We start from the raw sequence: 16,176 nt of genomic DNA, 5'->3' as shown, positions 1-16,176 counted from the left end.
ACCAGCAAGTGCTAGGTACAGGCCTGAACACCTTTGTGGGACATCCAAAGGGGTACATAGCACATAGTACATAGGCAGTACTGTAGCATGCACATACGTAGAATTACCATTCATACCTTCCACCAGATAGGCAGAGGATGTAGGCATCTGCCACACCGACGTTGGGAGCAGATCCAGAAGGCACCTTCTAATGAACTCACGGAGAACATTTATGACTGAAGCTCTAGTAGATGCTAATCTTGGATCTGCAAAAAGAAATAAAAAAGGATTCTGTTAGCAGATCTTAATGCGCATGTTGGAGCTGGGGAGATGCTCTTCATATAGGAGAATGTTTCACTGGCAGAAGAGAGGTGTTTCATAGAATCATAGAGTGGGAAGAGACCACAAGGGCCATCGAGTCCAACCCCCTGCCAAGCAGGAAACACCATCAGAGCACTCCTGACATATGGTTGTCAAGCCTCTGCTTAAAGACCTCCAAAGAAGGAGACTCCACCACACTCCTTGGCAGCATATTCCACTGTCGAACAGCTCTAACTGTCAGGAAGTTCTTCCTAATGTTTAGGTGGAATCTTCTTTCTTGTAGTTTGGTTCCATTGCTCCGTGTCCGCTTCTCTGGAGCAGCAGAGCCCAAATCATTCCAACTTTTCTAGGCCAAAGCCACCATTTTGAATTGGATCCAGGGGGGAGTGGTAGTCAATAGAGCATTGTAAGACAGGTGTAACAAACTCTCATTGGCCTATGCCTGTCAAAGGATGGGCCACAGCAATATTTTCAAGTTTCCAGACAGTCTTCAAGGGCAGCCCCACCTTTGTGCCCTCTAAGCCATGCCTAGAACAACATATGTGAAAATAAGAAAGCAGTGCATGGGAGATCCATCAAGTCAGACTCATACCCTAGGAATGTGCAGGGCTGGCCTGTCCATTTTGTAGATGGGGCAGTGGTTCCGGGTGCCAGCCCTAAAGATACCTTCTGCTGCTTTCCTCGGTGGTGTGACCTTTCTAGAGCCTGAGGTCTATCCAGACTTGTTTGGGCGGCGTGGGCTGCAATTACCTCGCAACCACCACTGCACTTAGCTCATGCTTTGTGTCTGGCAAGAAGTCTGTCTGGGCTGGTTGTGAAACCAAAGTTTTGCTGCCATAGGGAAGGGAGCAATTAAGGGAGAAGGCAGCGCAAGGGAATTGCCCTGAACCTAGGTCTAAAATGGCACAGCAAGCTTCCAGATGGGGCAAGGAGCGGGTGGCTACACAAAGCTGCAGAAGAGTGTATACATTTGACCATAGGAAGTGTATACATTTTACCATAGGAAGCGTGCCCCTACAGGAATGTAGGGATTTGCCTTGTACCAAGTCAGAAATTGATCCATATAGACATCTGTTGTCTACACCAGCCTTGCCCAACTTGGTTGCCTCCTCCAGATGTTTTGGATAGCTCCCATCATCCCCAGCCAGTATGTCCTTGTTGCAGGCCCAAACATCTGGAGAGTACCAGGTTCAGGAAGGGTAGCATAACCCTGAAATATAGGCCAGTGTTGTTGTCCTGGCACGTTGGGTGTTTTCAGGAAAATATTTAGTCTACCCAGGCCTTGTCACCAGCTCACCACCCATCAGATAAATTGTAGACCTATTCACTGATGCTAGAATGTATGCTTTCTAACTTACTTACTCCTCTGTGCACCACTGGGAAAATTCCTGTGGGCACCCATCCCTCTAAGGTCAAACACCCCCCCCCCCAGAATGCGCAACTATTTTTTAAAAAAGACATAATCTTAATAGGAAAACTGTGTTGCTGTGTCCCTAAATAACTTTTTTTTAAAACTGAAACAAGTTGGGCATGCCACTATTTATAAAGACACTCTACTATTTCACAAAACTCAAATTATTGGAACCATTTTGAAGCAGACATTTTTTGTGTCTTCTGTGGTACAGCCCATTTTTTTACCTTTGCTGCCTCCGGCGTTGTTAGAATCTCTGCAGTAACTCAGATGCAGGCTTATATAGCAGCAGGCCACCCCCATACTGTACAAAGAGACCACATGTTTGGTAAGTTAGAAATGATTTACTTACAAACTCTTCAAAGGTCAGAGCCATGGGCTTTTTTGTACAGCAGAAAGAAAATTTAGGTAATAAACTTAGGTTCCAAAGTAGTAAATATTTCTAAATTATTTGTATAAAACCACAAAGATAGCCGACTAAAGCCACATGGTCTAAGCTTGGTTCATATATTCAAATAGAATTTCCTGGAGCATCCAGCTTTGACCTCCTTCTTGGCAGTGGCGTAGCGTGGGGGGTGCAGGGGGGGCCGGCCGCACCGGGCGCAACATCTGGGGGGGGCACGCTCGAGACTCGAGTGCTAAAATCCACGGGTTAGGGGGCGCAAATTACTTGCCTTGCCCCGGGTGCTGACAACCCACGCTACGCCACTGCTTCTTGGTATGCTTCAAAAAGCGAAAAGTGAAAAGAACAAAGGCTGGATAACCCTTCCCAAGGTGGAGTGTGTGACCTAGCTAAGGTGGAGTGTGTGACCTAGTTTTAAGGATGTTGGTTATATGAGGCCTCTTACCCCACATTCAGGCCTGTGGGCACATTTCGCTTTTTAAGTGAGTGATTTTGGTCATGTCTCTCTACTATCCGCTGGATCAGTTCCCTACGGGGGGGGGGGGACATATGCCAAGTTTGAAGCAGAAATAGTTGCAGAAATTGCCAGTGTTTGCTTATACATCCCATGTTCAGAGCAGAACTAATTCAACTGAATATGATCAGAAACCACAGCTGTTATCATTTTCAGTCTGCAAACAATCTGCAATTGTTTATGTCCCACCCACCCCCACCCTGGCCACTGCCATGTTTCCTTTGCACTGAAATGAATGGGTTGGAATAATGTAACTGTAACTTAACTTACATAATTTATATAATCAGTTCCACAAATTGCATAATGTTCACTGTTTACATATTTAATTCCATAAATTGAGTAAGTTAAGCAAGTTATGCTGACAGCGAGACAAAGAACATAATTTCTGGCAGAAGACAAACTGCAGCAGAACAGAAACGGTGGCGCATGTGACAGAGACAGACAGGGTGGGACAGAAAATGGTGCTTTTTTACATCCCTTTCTCTGAGACAGGCAGCTTCTCATGGCATATTCACCTAAAGCCCATTGTGGCAAAATTGGGGCTCCTTTGATTTAACATGACCGCAGTGTTGTGAGGTCAGATAGGCTGCTAGCCAGAGCTGGCACCAACACCTGGTATCTTTGGACAGTTGACAAGTCCCAGCCCTGAAATGTGCCCTGAGCTCCCTTCCCTTTAATTCCCCACCCTGATCTGGTGCTCTGTGCAATGCTGGGCTCTGCATTTCAAATTGGGTTCCTTTGGACTGAAAGGTGAGCTAAAAGCAGCCTGACTGAACAATGAATTAATGAAACCAACCACAACTTTCCAAGTGAGCAACTTTCCGCAAAGCAGGTTCCATTCCCGTGATCTGTGTTTTTAACTTGCGCAGTTCCTTGGGCTTGACAGAAAATTATCACCAGGTCTGTGCATTTACGCTTTTCAACCCAGTTAAAAACTAAAGCGGCAAAGACCTGTCGTGGAACAATAGTGGGGAGGCTGACACTAATCTCTCTCTTTCTAAGGCCCTTCCCAGCGACCATTGCTCAATTTGCAGCCTTATCCAACAAAGAGGGGGGAAATCCTTGTAATAATAATTAAAGGCTGACACCTCTTCATTAGGAGGAGTGCCTAGAAATTAACAATGGCAGATGAGGCGTCTGAGGCCCCGTAAAGGCATGTGGCGGATGCAGGCACAAGTCGTGAACAGAAGCGTTGGCCCTGTTGGGACGGGAAAGTATATAGCAGTTGGGAAGAGCTCCGGAGTGGGACTTGTGCGGACTAAGGCATCAAGGAATCTGCTGGATACAAAACTAGTCACACGTGGTGATGAATACTCTTTAGCACCCTGCTCATTAAAGTAGAACCAGCCAGGCGTTGTCGGCAAGCATCAGGCCACAGTGTTCCTCCAAACCCTCCAGTTGTATCACAGACAGGTAGGTGGGACGGCTCTTTATCTTTCTCAGAGATGGATGTCATCCTTCTGAGATCTCACCAGAGAAGATGACTAGGATGCCCTTGTTTGGAAGCAAAGCTTCCCAGTTCATCATGAAAGGTTGTGGGCAAGGGGGCTGTCGAAGATTTCAATCAGATTTTTGTTGTGACCTTTCGATAGAAGGGGCTACTGGAGAGCTCCTTACAAATATTCATCTGTTTTTCTATTCTCGTGCTCATCGGAATGGCCCATAAAATGTCAGAATGCATTTTGTTTTGTGCCATTTAGTTCTGGTTATACCTATTGATAAGTAACCTGCCTACAAATGCCAGATAGTAATTTTTCATAAAACGTTTCTATGGTAAAGAAGCATGTTTTACTTTCATGCTGATGTTCAACTAATACCCTTCTTCTTGAGTTTCCATTTCTTCCTATCACAAGAAGAACTTTGTGTGTGTGTGTTTTAAAAAAGTGATGTGAGATTTCACTTTTGAAAGGATGGCTATTTTCCTGTGTCTCATAGAGTTCCCCAGCCAACTGGGAAATATATGCAAGTAAATCTATTTTAGTGTTCTCAATGAAGGGCATTATAGAATTTATTTATTTTTAAAATCCCATATAGACCAGAACATGCCTCTGAATGACAGCTGGGTGATGATGGACAATATGCCACAACTGTCTCTTATTTACCAGAAAGAAATCCTCTTTCTTGCTATCTATCCCTGGTAAAACACTGCCCACTTTTCTGCCTTTTAAAGAGATGTAAGCCCTCTGACTTACTCCAGGGTGACTTACTCCAGACAGCAGCCATGACTGCTTCCCTTAATGTGAAAGGAAGGTGAGACAAAAACACCTCCTATTGTACCTAGGAATTGGATGGAAATTCAATTCAGTTTGCGTTTAAAAGTGAACTTAACAGATTTGCACTTCAAAACTCACACTTTTCCAAAGTTTGAAACGCACTTCTCTAGTAAAGTAAGAGAATGCAAATACTGGGGTAAAGTGTTCACAAAAAAGTGTTCACACTTTCTAGTTTAAAAATAACATTAAAATGCAATATCGGGGTCAATTGCTTTGCAAAAATGTGTCTATTAGGGGAAATTGCTTTACTGGCCGAGGGAGCCGATCTTTGTCCGCAGACAGTTTTTCCGGGTCATGTGGCCAGCATGACTAAATGGCCAGCATGACTAAGCCGCTTCTGGTGAACCAGAGCAGAGCACGAAAACGCCGTTTACCTTCCCGCCAGAAGGTATTTATCTACTTGCACTTTGACGTGCTTTTGAACTGCTAGGTTGGCAGGAACTGGGACTGAACAATGGGTGCTCACCCCATCGTGGGGAGTTGAACCGCTGACCTTCCGATCAGCACCACAGCACCACCCGCGTGTATATTAGGAGTCTGCATTAAAATCCTGCTGAATTCTTGTGAGGATTTGTTCATACAAAATTCACAAACTTATATGGAAATGTGGAGAGCTGACTTGTAACATCCTGAATTGGGGTGGGGGGTGGATTGTCAAGGATCATTTGGATGACCTTGAACTATGAACTTAACATGAACCAAATTAGTTTGCTTTGTAAAGGGATGGTGGGAATCTGGAATCAGTTCCTTTTTCGACATGTTGGACTTGAACTGGTTAAAACAGGCTTTCTAAGCTCTGAAAATTGTGTGCTCTGCCAACAATTGGTGTCCTTCTCCCTTTGAGGCTTGAGGTATCGCAGTGAATTTCACACCTAGGCAGAAATGTGAATTCAGGTATCTCTACATCCTAGGGATGGTGACTATATTGCTGGACTACAACTCCCATCATCCCTTACCAATGGCTGCAAGGGCTGGTGGAAATAGGAGTTCAAGAATATCTGGAGAGCCACTGGCTCCCCAAAGCAGTGGCGTAGCGTGGGGGGTGCCAGGGGTGCGAGCCGCACCGGGCACAACATTTGGGGGGGCGCAAGTCCAGAGGGAAGGGACAAGCAATCGAGGCTTGGCTGGGGTGGGGGGTCGTCGTCTCCGTTTGGCCGGCCCCCCTCGAGGAAGCGGGAACCTCTCCAAGGCGCAGCGCGCCGTCGGTAGAGGGAAAAGAGCCGCGCAGCAGCAGCAGCAAAGCCGGGAGGAGGAGGAGGTGGAGGCGGCGCCTGCCTGCCGCAGGATCCAATCCGAGCCTGCTAATCGCTTGCTGGGAATTAAGCGGCTCAAAGAGGCAAAGGAAGAGGTGAAGGCGGAGCTGCTGGCCCGGCAGGGAGGAAGCTGGAGAGAGCAGCGCGCCTGGGCGCAGAGGTGGGGTAGGTGCGTGCGCCCTGGCTGGCTGCCCGCCTCCCGGGCTCAGTGCCTCCATGACCCCTCCAGCGGCGATGGGAGAGATCAGGGGTCTGGAGCAGCCCTGGCTGGCCTGCTTCTGCTTCTCCCCCGCCTCCTTCCCGTTGCCGGCGCCTTGATCTCATCCAGATCAGGGACGAAACACGCCCATCCTTTGCTACTCCTTGTCGGGTCACTGCTTCATTTCTCCAGGGAGAGAGAGAGGAGAGGTGCAGGGGCGGGGGCGGAGGGAGGCGCTCTGCACATGCTTAGGAGGCGCTCGCTCTTTCCGAAGAAGGACCCGGATACTGGATCAAGGCCACAAGGGCCCATCTAGAGTGGCCAAGCAGACGCGTCAATGAGAAGCACTCAAAGCAGGACCGGGGCACAAGAGCGCTCTCCCTTCCTGCTGTTTCCAGGGGGTGGAAGCGTCGCTGCCTCGAGGGGCTTCCGAGATACCCTGGGGTGAAATCCCGCTTCACCTTCTTGGGAGTCCCTCTCTTATGCTTTGGGGGGGGGTAGCAAGGGGGAAGAATAATGATTTCCTCCACCACCAGCCCCAAATTCTATAGTAAGAGAAATTGGGGGCCAAGCCAACTGGGGAAATGGTGAGTCTCTAACTATAGAGCTCAGGTATTTAGGAGCAAGCTGACTCTGCCCATAGGGAGGAAAAGCACTCTGTGCAAGCTCAGAAAACCCACGCTATGCCACTGCGCGCTCGCACTCGCAGCTCTCTGCCCCTACCTGGCTCACTCACTCTCTCTCACTGCAGTGCTGGCTGTGCGAATCCGATCCGAGCCACCGGGTCGCTGCCCACTGTGGAGGGGAGGGTGCCAGGCATGCGGTGCGGTGCGGAGAGAGAGCGAGGGACTATCTGGGGGAGGGACAGTGCAGCGGGGGGGGGGGCGCAAATTACTTGCCTTGCCCCGGGTGCTGACAACCCACGCTACGCCACTGCCCCAAAGGGCCACAATAAATGTGATAATGTGTACCTCTGTAAATCCTTGAGTTTGCTTCTAATAGAGAAGTTATGGTAGCCTTTTACTTTATGAAACTGATGATTTTGCATGTTGCCACACACACAATCCCCCCCCCGCCCCCCTATTGGGGCAGAAATACAGCTAATATGTGAATCACAAAGATACAGCTCAAAGCTAGAATGTAAGTTGCTACATGGTGCAAATAGCTACCCAACATGCATACTAACACAATGTAACAGAACATGGTGGGAATCAGAACTTAATCAACATAAATTGCCATTGCTTATGGTGCATGTGTATTAAACATGAAATGAGGTAATGATGTATATGATTGGTGAAAATCGAAATGCTTTGTTTGAAATTTTATAAATACCACTGCCTGGACAACCAGGCAGGGTTGCAGTTTTGTGGGACGATGTGACTGTAACCTATTACCCACTATCCACAAACACTACCTTGGATGTCTGTGACCATTTGCTCTGCATGTCTCCTCAGCAGGTCTACTGACAGACAGGCCCTTCACGGTCTCATGCAGTGACATGACAGCCATGGAGATGGTTTCACTGGCACTGCTGTTGGTGTCAGGAGGTAAGAGTGTACAAACATGTTTCCAAAGCCAGTCACTGTTCTAAATGGAAATTTCAACCTCAGGTAAATGACAGTGCACATGAAGCATGTTGCTCAGATGTACAGAGGATATGCCAAGTCAGATCAGTAATGTCAGCACTGACTGGCAGCAGCTCTCCAGGATTTGAGGCAGGAGCGCCACCCAGCCCTACCTGGAGACACACTATTTGAGCCTAGGACCTTGTTTCACTGAGCACTGGTGCAGCTTTCCTCAGCCTCAGGACTACATTACCTTGTAGGCTACCTTCCGGGGGCCATATTGCAGTGGTTGGTGGGTGGGGCCAGAAGGAAAAGTGGGTGGAGCAACAAATGTTAGTTTACTCACACATCACTCTCTGTCCTTCCTCCAGGTAAACAAGAAGCATTGGCAGAGTTCAAGGATATTTTCTAGCCAGGACAGAGCATTCCAGAAGGGTGCAAAGCAGGACCAGTGAGAAGTGTGGGCTGTGGAGAAGGGGTGCAGCTGGGAAGCAGGTGTGGCCTGTGGGGAGTCCTGAGGCCCAAACAGAGAGGGCTGCAGAGCTGCATTCACACACACACACACACATACACACACACACACACACCTGAGGTTTCCCACTCTTTCCGTATAACAAGGGTGGGGAACCTCTATCTCACAGGCCATTCATGGCCTGCTGGGGGGGTCTAAGTTGGCCCATAAGACCATTTTTCCCAAGCCATGCCAGTCCACCCATCAGCTGTCCACTCAGCCCATCCACTCAGCCAGCAAGGAACAGAGACACACAGGCAAACTGAGAAGGATTTAACGCCTGCTCATCAGCTAGTGAGCAGGGAGTGAAATCCTGCTCAGTTCAGCAGCATTCCATGCAAATCCCTCCCTGATTCAGGAAGCGGTTTGCATGGAAACCCCATTAGAAGGATGGGGAGAAAGTTTGTTTTAGCAGCACCTTGCTGCAAGGGGCTTTGACATCCCAACTTTGGGGCTTGTAAGCACCTTGCATCACAAGTCATTGGACATCAGGTGGTTAATAATAATAATAATAATAATAATAATAATAATAATAATAAGGTTTATATACCGCCCTTCATCATAAGATCTCAGGGTGGTTCACAGAATAAAACTGCCCAGGTGGGCAGTTCTTCTGATAGACGTCGGAGGCCAACAATACCTGGAGGGCCATGATCTACGCATGCAACTAGCCATGGTAGCTGTGTGCAGGCTCCAAGTTCAGAGGCATCTCTAGGTACCAGTTGCTGGGGATGCAGCAATGGAAAAGAGCTATGGTCTTCATCTTCTTCTGGTGGGCATCCCAGAGGCATCTGATTGGCCACTGTCTGGGAAACAGGATGCTGGGCTCGATGGACCCTTGCCTCTGGTGACGCAGCAGAGCCTTTCTTACTGTCCCTGTTCTTGTCTCTCCACCCCCACCCCCACCCCGATTTGCAGCGGCTGTGCAGGAAGAGTCACGAATCGTTGGAGGAACCGCATGCACGAAAGGTTTCCAACCTTGGCATGCAGCCATCTATGACATGAACCGGTTCTATTGCAGTGGGGCTCTGGTGACCATGGAGTGGGTGTTGACCGCTGCACACTGCAGACTCCCAGGGTACGCCTTTGCCTCTTTGACCTAGCAGACTGCTTCAGGGAATCTGATCACTCCCACGGTGGCAGCCAAGAAGTAGATAAACAAAAAACATTTCTTACCAAGTAACTTATTCACTATGCACCCAGAGAGAGAGAGACGAAGGAATGCAGTCGACCTAGGATAATGGCGTTGCTCTGAGTGAAGTCCCACCCCTTCCATGTCTCCTATTATATGTCACCCCTGCACCAGCTGATCTGTGCTTTCTGCCTCTGAGTTTTCTGTTCTATTAATCTCAAGGCATGCCTTGTTCTGGGAGGGGGGTCAGGAATGCTTTCAAGGGACACTGAGTCTGTTAGCTGTCTCTTCCCTGGTGCTTCTTCTTCTTGCTGCTCTCCCAATATTTCCCATCTCCTCCCCTCTGCAGCCTCTGAACTATGCCCTTCTGCAAACCACTGTTCTAAATCTATACTTTCCTCCTGTTCTCGGGAAGGTTCAGGAGAAGGTTCAGGAGGAGGAAGGCGGTCCTCACCATTCCTCCTCCATTCCTCCTCAGGAATGTGTCCAGCCCCTGACACAGACTGCCTCTAGCAAAATCCCCTCTTCTGCCTAAGGGCCCCTCCAGCTCTCAGTACTGTTAGCACCTGCAAAAGGTTTGGGACAGTCACACTAGTTCCACTTCCAGTCAGTGAATATCCTGTAACTTCCTGCTGAAGCCCCACAACTTTTCATGCCGCAGATGTTCTGGATTCATATTTGTCCTGCTTTTGTTACACAATATCCCCTCCAGACGGCGATAGTGTGGTTGCATTGGGGAAGCATTACGGAACAAACTAAAGCAGAATGAACTTGCCACTAATCCACAGTGATTGAGGCAAGGCCATGTTGCAGAAGACAATGAAACATCAGCCTAAGTGGTTAACAGGTCACAAGACTGCACCATGAACTTTGCTCCAGCTGTGGCAATTCTTGTAAGAGAAAATGGATAGTAGTGGTGGCATCTTTTATACTAGGATGAAAAGCTTCTTTTGTTTACTGCAAAGGGCTACATTCTCTAGAAGATATTATGTTAGGGGCTGGTGGTTGATGGTGGTGGGACTAGAGCCAGAAGTGGGTGGAGTACCCCCCCCTCTCTGCCACCTCTTCTCACTCTTGGGCAGTGCACACACCATACATTTAAAGCACATAACTTCTCCCTCCCCGCACACAAAAATACTGGGAACTGTAATTGGTTGAGGCTGCTGGGAATTGTAGCTCTGTGCTTGATAAATTATAATCCCCAGGATCCTTAGGGTTAAAAGAATGTACAGTGGTACCTCGGGTTACATACACTTCAGGTTACAGACGCTTCAGGTTACAGACTCCACTAACCCAGAAATAGTACCTCAGGTTAAGAACTTTGCTTCAAGATGAGAACAGAAATCGTGCTCCTGTGGCTTGGCGGCAGCGGGAGGCCCCAATAGCTAAAGTGGTGCTTCAGGTTAAGAACGGACCTCCGGAACGAATTAAGTACTTAACCCGAGGTACCACTGTATTTAAATGTATGGCGTGTGTGAAGCCTCCTGTCACCTGCATGAAATTAGACTGAGGGCCACATGAAATTAGGGCAAGTTGCCCACCCAGCTGTCAGGAGCTGGAGTCGGGAGCAGGCTAGCAATAAAACACCCTGTGTCAGTTAACGCTTTATTCAAAGAAACTAAAATAGTACAGGCCTAGTGATACCAGCAACTCTTCCCAGGTCTTGCTTCAAAGAGGCAGTTGTGAGAACTTCCCACTGCTCTCTAAGACTCCTCCCTTGGGTCTCAGCAACCTGAGGTGTCTGTATCTTGTCTCTCTTTGCTCTGCCCTCTTCATTCCTCCTCCTGGGAGACCAGGAGGAGGGGAGATGGTCACCTCAGGAAGGGGATATTTCCCTGGCTCCTTCAGCAACCAGCCTCTTGGCACCCCTCCTCTCCAGCCTCTGCTTCTGCCTCTCATTCTGGACTGCTCTCTGCCACAGCCTCTTCCCACTCACTCAACCCTGTTGCCTCTTCAGCTTCCAACACCTCCTCCTCCCAGTCTCCTCCCTCTTTCCCTCTGACCATTCACCGTCATCCCACCAACAATCCCTGGGCTCTGAGCCTTGTTCCCCTGGGGGTTCCCTTGGGGGTTCCCCAGCCAATCCACGACACCATGCCACTCTAGACTTTTAACTACAGTGGTACCTTGGGTTAAGTACCGTATTTTTTTGCTCTATAAGACGCACCAGACCACAAGAGGAGGAAAACAAGAAAAAGAAATATTCTGAATCTCAGAAGCCAGAACAGCAAGAGGGATCACTGTGCAGTGAAAGCAGCAATCCCTCTTGCTGTTCTGGCTTCTGTGATAGCTGTGCAGGCTGCATTCGCTCCATCGGACGCACACACATTTCCCCTTACTTTTAAGGAGGAAAAAAGTGAGTCTTATAGAGCAAAAAATACGGTACTTAATTCATTCCGGAGGTCCGTTCTTAACCTGAAACTGTTCTTAACCTGAAGCACCAATTTAGCTAATGGGGCCTCCCGCTGCTGCTGTGCCGCTGAAGAATGATTTCTGTTCTCATCCTGAAGCAAAGTTCTTAACCCGAGGTACTATTTCTGGGTTAGCGGAGTCTGTAACCTGAAGCGTCCGTCACCTGAACCATATGTAACCCGAGGTACCACTGTATTTCTCTTTCTCGCAGATTTCCCAAGTAACCCCCTTTTGCCTTGCTCTCCTGCAGCACCACTTACGTGCGCCTGGGAGTGCACAACATGTTGCGCATGGAGGATACTGTACAGCAAAAGAGAGCGGTCCGGCTCGTGCCTCACCCAAACTACGATTCCGTCAGCAAGGACAATGACATCATGCTGATCAGGCTCTCCTCGCCAGCGGCCGTCACCGACAGTGTCCAGCCCATCAACGTGGCCAGTCAGTGCGTTGCTCCAGGAACGCGGTGCCTTGTGACAGGGTGGGGCAGGACCAGCAGCTCAAGACGTAGGGCCTTCGAATATTTTAACATTTTTAAGGCAGAGGTGGGAGAGGGGCCATAGGAGCAGCCAGTAAGATTTTGCCACCATACAGATGTGGGTTGTGTGGATCAAGCAAAGTATGTAATCGATAGGGATCCCTTTATTCAAACGATGTTCCAAAGAACGCAAGCAAAGGCCAAATAAGGCCAACAAAGCTTAATAGTGCCTACACGGGCTGGCAGCAGCTCTCCAGGGTTTCAGGCAGGAGCTGGAGATTGAACCTGGGACATTCTTCATGTGAAGCAGATGCTCTACCCTGGAGCTACAGCCCTTCTCTTGGAAGCGGCCTTATTGTCAGACCAATTGCCCATCTAGGTTAGTAGTGTCAACACTAACTGGCAGCAGCAAGTCCAGATTTTTGGACAGTGTTTCACCACCCAGCCCTGAAATATATCTCTGTGTATGTGTGGTTTGTGAGAGAGAGGGAAGGGTGTGCTTGGGCAGAGAGAGCGGGGAGATATATGTGTGGCTTTGTATTTGTGGTACATATGTGTGTGTAAATGTGAGAAATGCCTATGTGGTATATTTTTCCAAGTACTAGGGAATGCTTCCAGGTGTTTTTTAGATAGCAACAGCATCATTGAGTCTGTGTGTGTGGCGGGGGGGGGGGATTATTACATTATTTCCACATTTGGGACCAGCAGCACATAGCAGACTTCCCATGGTCGCCTTGCCCGAGAGGGAGCAGCAATGACTGTGCACTCTCTAACTTTGTGCCCTGTCATGCTCCTGTGGGCGCCATTTTGTGACTGGCACCCGCCACCCTTTCGCAAAATTCCAAGTGTGCTACTGGTCCAAAACGGTTGGCGACCCCTAACCTTGGTAACTGTCGTCTCTACAGCAAGCATCCCTGAAGAATTGCAGTGTGTTTATCTCCCCATCATCACGCAGAGTGAGTGTGAGGTGGTGTATCCTGATGCCATCACCGAGAACATGTTGTGTGCTGGCGTGAGGGAAGGGGGTGCTGACACTTGCCAGGTGAGGAAAATCCTTTAATTCAGAGGCAACTTAGGGTCAAACTAGATCATGGTTAGCCAAACTAAGACCCGGGGGCCCAATCGCCTTCTCAATCCAGCCTGCGGACGGGCTGGGAATCAGCGTGTTTTTATATGAGTAGAATGTGTCCTTTTATTTAAAATGCATCTCTGGGTTATTTGTGGGGCATTGGAATTCATTCATTTTTTCCTCCAAAATATAGTCTGGTCCCCCACAAGGTCTGAGGGACAGTGGACCGGCCCACAGCTGAAAAAGTTTGCTGACCCCTGAACTAGATAATGTGCAAAATGCATTATTGTATGATACAGAGGCGCCGATTTGGGCCCCAAGTTATGGGTGCCCAGTGGGGTGTCATGATGTCACGTTAGGATATGCTGTTATTACGTCACACGCCCCACAGCCTCAGAAACACCCTGGAACTGCCACTTCATGTTTAGTTTCAATAGCCAGGACCTGCAGCAAAATGCTGTGGTTTGGGGTTGCTCCAGTTCAGGGTTTTAGCCAGCCATGCCCACTCCTAGGATACTCCATTCCATTTTACTCTCTCCACTCCTCCACTGCCCACCCCACCCCGGCAACAGATACTGCACATTCTATGGCCACTGAGCATGCTCAGTCTTCACTGGACTGTTTTAGGGTTTGTTCAGGGTTTCTGTCTCTTTCAAGGTTTTTCCCCTGAAGTCTTTTTTTTTTTGTACTTTTACAAACCTCAAGGTGGAGATGGGTGTATCTGTGGGTATCAGTTCCACTCAGTTGCTAATTTTTCCACTCTTAAGTTCAGTACTCCACACTTTCAGATCAACTCGTGACTTAGAAAATAAATATCTTCAAGAGCAGTCATCAGCATTTTAGTGCTGATGTTTGTATGCAGTGTTGCCTGATATAAGCATTTTTGCAAAGCACATTTCCCTAATGTGGTGCATTTATATGTACACATACATTTATATGTACACCTTGCTCTGGTATATGCATTTTTGTACACATGACAAAATTTGGAGATACGTAATCTCCAGAGGTGCCACCTGATGACTGTGTACAGGACAGTGGCGTAGCGTGGGGGGTGCAGGGGGGCCGGGCGCACCGGGCGCAACATCTGGGGGTTAGGGTTAGGGGGCGCAAATCCACGGGTTAGGGAGTGCAAATTACTTGCCTTGCCCCGGGTGCTGACAACCCACGCTACGCCACTGGTACAGGATACTCTTTCTTTCTTTCTTTCTTTCTTTCTTTCTTTCTTTCTTTCTTTCTTTCTCTTCTTTCTCTTTCTCTCGCTCTTTCCCAGGCACTCGCTTCTTCTTAACAGAGCTCTGAACAGATTGCTTGCAAAAGTCACTTGAAATTAAGCCAAAGATGAAATGTTCTATTTAGACTTCACATGGGGGTGGGATTTTCTCCCTGTGCAGGGCGATTCTGGGGGACCCCTCATCTGCAACGAAGAACTTCAGGGCATCGTGTCTTGGGGTCCAGAGGTGTGCGGCCAGCCTGGGAAACCTGGTATCTATACTAAGGTCTGCAACTACGTCGGCTGGATCCGGGAGGTGATACAGCGCGGCTGATGCCAACTCAGAGACGAAGCGCACAAATAAAGCATAAGAAATGAACTCAAGTCTGCATCTCCCTTCTTCTCTCACAAACATTATCCCATGCCTTTTCCGCTTCCTGTGCCTACATGGATGCATGCCAACCAGGCCAGTGATCAGTGATCATTGAGGGGCAGTCCTGTGTGGGAGGCTCACTCTGCTGCCAACTTTCCCCAGGTGCCGAAGGCAGATCACAAATTGCAGAAGGTTCCAGGGAAGCATAAGGCAGGGGTGGAGAACCTCAGGCCTGGGGAACAAATGCCTCTTTTTCTGGCTCTCGGGTCTTTGCCCAGGCCACACCCTCTCCTTAGCCACACATTTCCCCCCGGGACATTCACCTCACCAGCCCTGCTTCATGCCCTTCTGGAATGCCCGAGAAAAAAACACACCAAGAACTCTGGACAATATAAGTTTCAGCACCCGGAGTGGTCCCTACTTCTTGAATGCCCAGCTGGGTGTGTCCTTGCCCTCTCATTCATTCATTCATTCATTCATTCACCAATGGGGGAAACAGGGGTCTCCTAACAGCTCTCAACAAGCTAAGCAAGCTATCTTCCAGGACTGTTTAAAAAGGTTTGATACTGTTTCAGAAGAGGGACGCGGGTGGCGCTGTGGGTTAAACCACAGAGCCTAGGGCTTGCCGATCAGCAGGTCAGCAGTTCGAATCCCTGCGACGGGGTGAGCTCCCGTTGCTCAGTCCCTGCTCCTGCCTACCTAGCAGTTCGAAAGCACGTCAAAGTGCAAGTAGATAAATAGGTACCGCTCCGGCGGGAAGGAAAACGGGGTTTCCATACGCTGCGCTGGTTCGCCAGAAGTGGCTTAGTCATACTGGCCACATGAGGCGGAAGCGAAATGAGCGCCACAACCCCAGAGTTGTCAGCAACTGGACCTAATGGTCAGGGGTCCCTTTACCTTTACCTTTACTGTTTCAGAAGTGCAGTGCAGGATTAAAATCAGAAGTGTTGTTATTGGATTAATCAAGATTATGAAAGCAGGAAGAAATAAGAGTTTTGTAACCTGAAATCAAGTACACGGGAGGTCATTTCAAATTGATTAATTTGGTTTTTGAATAATTGGCTCTCTCTCTCTCT

The 16,176-nt window shown here is 48.6% G+C and overlaps 1 protein-coding gene across 1 annotated transcript; it reads left to right on the top strand.

Moving 5' to 3' along the window:
- The first annotated feature begins 7,441 nt into the window (after positions 1–7,441).
- LOC310684643 (kallikrein-14-like) lies at positions 7,442–15,106 on the top strand. Its single transcript, XM_083456063.1, has 5 exons — positions 7,442–7,900; positions 9,348–9,507; positions 12,224–12,477; positions 13,354–13,490; positions 14,909–15,106. Exons 1-5 carry the CDS (start codon positions 7,852–7,854, stop codon positions 15,059–15,061), a joined length of 753 nt encoding a protein of 250 aa, XP_083312189.1. The 5' UTR covers positions 7,442–7,851; the 3' UTR covers positions 15,062–15,106.
- The last annotated feature ends 1,070 nt before the right edge of the window (positions 15,107–16,176 follow it).

The sequence above is a fragment of the Podarcis tiliguerta genome (genome assembly GCF_965153285.1).
Source record: "Podarcis tiliguerta genome assembly, chromosome: 8".
In the NCBI taxonomy this organism is placed as follows: domain Eukaryota; kingdom Metazoa; phylum Chordata; class Lepidosauria; order Squamata; family Lacertidae; genus Podarcis; species Podarcis tiliguerta.
The sequence above is the reverse complement of the archived record's forward strand: the minus strand, read 5'-3'. Positions and strand labels throughout refer to the sequence as shown.

Coding starts and splice junctions, on each gene's coding strand:
- LOC310684643 (XM_083456063.1), top strand. CDS start 7,852: ATGACAGCCATGGAGATGGTTTCACTGGCACTGCTGTTGGTGTCAGGA. Junction 7,901..9,347: donor ACTGCTGTTGGTGTCAGGAG/GTAAGAGTGTAC, acceptor CCCGATTTGCAG/CGGCTGTGCAGGAAGAGTCA. Junction 13,491..14,908: donor GGGGTGCTGACACTTGCCAG/GTGAGGAAAATC, acceptor CTCCCTGTGCAG/GGCGATTCTGGGGGACCCCT.